The sequence below is a fragment of the Melanostigma gelatinosum genome (genome assembly GCF_949748355.1).
Source record: "Melanostigma gelatinosum genome assembly, chromosome: 7".
In the NCBI taxonomy this organism is placed as follows: domain Eukaryota; kingdom Metazoa; phylum Chordata; class Actinopteri; order Perciformes; family Zoarcidae; genus Melanostigma; species Melanostigma gelatinosum.
Window position 1 is genome coordinate 20,283,125 of NC_136640.1, and position 6,000 is coordinate 20,289,124.

General features: G+C 40.1%; 1 protein-coding gene across 1 annotated transcript in view; it reads left to right on the forward strand.

The window, feature by feature from the left end:
* Positions 1-4,011, forward strand: part of nectin1b (nectin cell adhesion molecule 1b) — a gene marked incomplete at its 3' end in the record, with an annotated part of 156,131 nt that extends 152,120 nt beyond the window's left edge. Inside the window, exon 10 of the mRNA XM_079272167.1 lies at positions 3,772-4,011. Coding sequence (XP_079128293.1) covers positions 3,772-4,011 — 240 coding nt within the window. The remainder of the gene's footprint in view (positions 1-3,771) is intronic.
* Between the last annotated feature and the right edge of the window lie 1,989 nt (positions 4,012-6,000).

A 6,000-nucleotide genomic window follows, 5' to 3' on the forward strand; every position in this document is an offset into this window, starting at 1 on the left:
AAAAAAGCTATGCACAGAAAACCTATTTTTCCTCTTCGTTTTTTGTACCGATTAAACAAAGGAGACATAATGTGTTAAACCCTGAGATTCAAAGCTCCTGGTTGGCAGATTAGTTTACTGCTAAGAGCCAGGCTAGCAGTTTCCCTCTGTTTCCAGTCTTTGTGCTAAGCTAAGCTAAGCCAACCGGCTGCTGGCTCCAGCTTCATACATGACAAACAGAAACTCTCGGCAAGAAAGCCAGTTAGTCTCCAAAATTGTCAAACTATTGCTTTAAACAATCAAACACCCAGACTTGATTCATAGTTTTCACTGGTCTGAGAGCAGTTTCGTTGACTGTATTTTTCTTCACAATGGCACTTTATCCCTAACTTTTATCCAAAGCAGTTTGCTGAAGTTTCAGGACTGAATCCCAAATGTATTGAGACAAACCAGTAAGTTGGAAAAAGGGAACCTGCTCCTCAACTGTTGGTTTTAATTTAGCTTGAAACCACCAAGGTCTTCTCAACAAGCAAAGAAATGAATAGCCTGACAAAGAAAAAAAGTTTTCTTCAGCTACTTGAAGGTCCCTGATACCGACCTGAAGCAAATAAGCTTTGCAGACGCTTTTGTCTCCAGCATGTGTGTCAGGAGGAGTTTACTTGCATGTCTTCTGCTGTGAAAACACCAATTTGCCTTCACACACGATCGCCGTTCGCTCACACCTTTGTCTTCCAGACATCCACTGTGCTTACCTCGCCATTCATCCCTCACATGTCCTTTCAAATTAGAGCGTATTGCTTCAGACATTGTGTCGCTCAGAGTATGTGTTGTTAATATTGAGGGCCACTGTATTAAATGAAGGCAGCATTTCAGTTGAGACAAAATCATTTGAGCTTTGCTCATAAGTTACAAGTTTTGAACTTTGCTTTTTTTATGGCCTGCTTTTTAAAATCCCTCGTTTTATTCCCCAAGTTTTACCCATTAAATCATGATTCATATTTGTGTTGTGACGATTTTATTGTGTACGGTTAATACTCACATTTTTATGACATTATTATTATCATATGTTTAAACATGCAACATTTTGTAGGCAGATTTAAGTCTGTTTGTGGTTTTGTTGCCCCGCCAAAACGTTTCCAGATTTGGGATCATCGTTTTCGTAGATGTAGAGATGCTTGAGGAATATTCGTAAGTTGCATTTTCACTCTCATCCATTGTTTTTGTTTTGCATGTCATTTCATTATCATGTATTTATCCTTTTCCTTTGAAGACAACACAAACGCATTCAAGGAATTCCTTAAAATGAATTGCTGTTTAGAGCTGCTTAGGTCCTTGTGGCCACCAGGGTACACACTAACAATGTCAAAACAACATAGTGTTATTATTAATAAAGAAACTGCTGAATCTTTTTCTTTAATGCACCACGCAAGTTTATTCTCTTGCAGTGACAAAAAAGAGCAACAAGAACTGACATCAACACATAAAACAGTTTTGGCTTAAGGCACTATATTCATATTTGTGCAGATCAAGATTTGGTGGTGATTTCATATCCTGCTTGGGTTGTGATTTATATAAAATACTAAATATAAATAGAATTGGAACGAGCAGGTAGTTTTCTGGAGAGCGGAGTCAGCACAAATTTAATTGCAAAAAAACTGTGTTTGGAACTTGACTCTCCGTCCACCCAAAGCACATGTCGGTGCATCATTTTAACTGAGTGAAGGCATCTGTGTCAGGAAGTATTTATTAAGTCTAGTCCAAGCAGTACATGTCCTCAAAAAGTGGGACGTATGATTGCCTTTTCTTTCAGTGCATTTAATCTATGTGCACTCACAAAGCCAAACACAGTTTTTCATTCCTCATCCGGTGCCAGTACCTTGATTAAAAACTTGCACAGCCAGCACTGAATGATACAAAAATAAATACATGAAGCTCTGCACTTTTCTACAGAGTTATTGACTCTAACTCAGAACTCCAAGTCACAGCTTGGGAACCAAATTCAAAGGACACGATATGCAGCAGAATGCTGGTTCAAGTCCTTATGGTTAATATTGTATATTGGCAGGAAAGAAAACAAGTATATTTTGCAAAGTCAAGAGCTGTTCAACAGCGTCTCACAATCCTGTCTGGATGTTTGATATACAATCAAGTAATGATAATTACAGGGAGGCATTACTTTATCAAATCATGCAAACAGCTGAAAGGGCACTGCAGCTATTTTACTTTTAACGGGGAGAGTTCTACTCAGCCTGTCAAAACAGCTGTTTAATGTACAGCTGTGCAATTTTTTTACAACATCTGTTGAAACATCCAAATGCAAATCGAGATGAAAGGGCTGATTTGATGCATGATAATGACCCAGAATCCAAACCAAACACCTCCACTATTTTCTGTATCTGTATCCAACCCCTTTCACCGCTGTGGGGCCACAATACCAAAAACCCAGCTGGCCTAAAGCAGTTTGCACCGCCGTCTGAGTTTTCACCTTTCTGATTCATGGAAATAGGGCCTGTGTTAGTGTTAGTGGCCAGTAATGCACATATGGCACATATTAAATGCCACATCTGGTATTGTAAAGAACTCACTGCTCCTACAATTTCCCTTTACTGTGAATATAAAAGTAAAAATGTGTTATAGAAAATACAGCATTTTTTACAACCTGACAAGTCAACACAGATAATAGCAGGACAGACAAAACAATACAGGATAAAAAAGCATGAATACAGTAGATCATAGTTAATCCAGCCCCCTACAGAACAATATTACTGAAATTTGACTTTTATACTATTATACAAATTGTGTTTCTAATGTCTGATGAGTAAACCATTTGTTATCCTCAATGGTTAAGGGGCGAATTCACAAAGAATGGATTGCGGCCGCTGATAGCACCATGAATTGTGTATAATTTGCAACCCCTATCTGCCCCATCTCAAAGCCCTATTCACAAGTTATTGCACAAATGATATTACTGTGCAAACACTCCCATAGAGTTTTGCAAGTGAGTGCAATTTCCCTTTGTTTTGCGTCTAATTGCAATTACCCATGTGGCAAATTGTAAATGTGCTTGAGGTCAATGCGTCGGTTGTGAGGGGGGAGAGTCAGCCTGAGCCAGAAGACCCGACACACCGAGTCGATCCGGGCCTTTTTTTTTTTTAATAGCAGGCTCGGGTGGGAGTCGGGCTCATTTAACGCACGGGGCATTGCAGCATAACTAAACAACAATTAGAACAATTAAATCTCAGTTTTTGCCCTCATGTATTTAAAAAAATGACATGTAACATTCATTTATTTTTCATGACACAACTGTCATTGCATCTTGTCCCTGCATTCCAAAATATCTTAGTGTGCTAAATTGATGCACCTTTGATGCACTTCAGTTACCACCAACCCTCTGAAGAGGCTACTAATTTCTCTGTAGCTGCGTGTGGCTATGAGTGCTGATCTTTGTGAATTGGACTGTCTTTGCAATGAGGCTCATTTGCATTGAAAGCGGCCAATTTTGCACTAAATGTCTGCGTATTACCTCATTTAAATATGTGAAAGTAGCACAGGAGCAGCGGGACATTTCACCCTTTAGCGGGTGCTTTGAGAAACACACGGTTTCTCGACACAGGTTCAGTGGTCGCACAATCCTCTGGTGAATTCGCCCCTCACTGTTCTGCTGTGCACTGCAATGTACTGGTGTGATGACGCTCCACTGCAAGGTTCAGTCAACGTTTCTTCAGATAAAGGAAACCCCCTGTGACCCTGCAGTGTTGTCTTCTCTCCTCTTCTTTTGTCTCCTCCTCGCAGGACTCTGGGATGCGTCCAGAAGAGCTGTTGAACCCGGCTGAATACATGAGCTACCAGCGAGTCTGCAACATGGAACCCTTCCCCGAGTCTCAGCCCGCTCCGGCCTTCCCACCCACTACTTTCTTGCCTCAGCACCCCTACGCGCAGCACCCACCCAGCGAGCCCACGTACTCCAACACGAGCTTCCCGCCCCCCGGCCCCGGAGCCCCGTTCACGTTCCCCAAGGAGCAATCCGTGTGACACAGCACGTGCAACTCCCGGCTCTGCGAGAGGCGACGTGATAGTGCCGCAAACGCTTCATGGGGAAACGAAGCTCCGCTGAACGGATGTGCATCCACTCCCACCTCGCTTCTGTGTGTTCTGAAAGCTTAAAACGCGTGAAAATAGTCCCCCTGTGTATTGTGCACCGCTTGCTCCACTGCGGCTGTCTGTAGGAACCCACTCACCTGTGTGATGTTAGCTGAACCACCAACTGCCCTCTCCCACCACCATTCACCCCTCTCGAGTGCCCACTCATCCTGTTTGCTTTTGATTGCTTCCTCACCTTTTGGATATTTTGCTTTTTTGCGAATCGTCTAAACCGTGTACAGAATATTGTATCACTCAAGATGCATTTTTTTTTGTCTTTCTTATTTTTATTTAATTTTTTACATTTCCCACAGTGGTAGTGACCTTTTATAGCAACGTGCTTCTTCTGTTTGTTTTCTGTTTGTCTGTCAATCATATGCTTGCTTCTTTGAAAGTCATGTACTGTATGTGTGATCGAGTGTGTTCTGGTGAAAAAAAAAATAAAAATTCCATTTGATTTGTAAAGCTAATTATCAATCTACAATGACATGGACCCCTTTAATGCCAATTAATGACAGGGTTGTTATGTGAAGATGTGAATTGGCAGTCTCAACTGAATCCTCCATTACTTTTCATAATGGCTTTGCTGTTATGGATTTTGACTGGATATTTCGGACTTTTGGAAGCGAATGTTATCCTCATTAGCTATGAAGAAAAAAAGGGCTTGAGATCAAACAGTATCTACTTTCTTCTATTTCTCCATGTATTATTATCCATCCATCCAAGGTATTATTATTATTATTATTATTATTATTATTATCAGATAACAGTAGTTGCCAAATACATAGTTTCATTCATTTTTTGTCTGTTTGCTCTCACGCCACGTTTACATGAAAACTACCTTGTTCGATGGGAAATAAATATAGTTGATTGGCAACGTGCTACACTTTCCCAGTTTACATCATTCGTTTGCCATAATGCTGTATTGTTCCATATCTGTATGTGGCAACCTGAGTTCCTCACGGAGGTTGGTTTGTGGTCCTTTGCGTTGTCGGCCCTTCCTGTTTGTGAAGAGTTATCAACCGACAGGAGTTCTTAATGCAGGTGCAATAGGCGAAGACAATCACATACTTGGGTTGTCCTGGGGAAAGAAAAGAAAAGAGTTAACATAGGTCTACTCATACCTAAAGGGAAAACTTTTTCAAGGACAGCTCACACGTTAAAATAAATATCTTTTTGAATATGATTTGTACTAATATAGCCTGAAGAGTTTCAAATCAGACGAAGAAACACTGAAGAGAAAAGCTTGCTACTGTGTTTTTTTTATAGGATGCTGAGTTATATACGATAGCACTGCACTTATTTTCAGAGTCCATTTTACACTGTGACTGTTCATTTCGAACCATATATAAGCTAATGTGCTTGACGAGCCAATTTCTGGATACTGCCTCCTACACACCATCCCTCTAGACACAGAAAATTTGCATAAACTGAAAGTTCACTTCTTTTTTTGCCATGTCAAATGTAGGTTTGGAAAAAAATAAATAATGAAAAGAAAATACTTTGTGTTGGTGCTAAATGTGAAAAAAAATATCCTTGAGGTGTTATTTAGTGTTTACCCTTAATGGTGGTTAATTGGATAGAGTAAAAGTTGTGAGACTTTCTCCCGTGCTCACCTTGTTGTCTTGCGATGGCTCGATATGTGTGCTTTTAGTTTAGCATTTAGTTTAAGCAGTGGTCTCTGGTTCAACCCGCTGAAGGAGTTTGATATTGCTGTACCTGCTGTGTGATAAAACACTGAAAACACTATGTCTTTTTGTGACACATTTACTATTCATGAGATCCTTTCTTTTCATAATTATTATTATCATTATTATTATGTGTAAGTGCTACTACTTGCTAAAAAGGATGCTGACAATGGCATTTACATGTATTCATTTT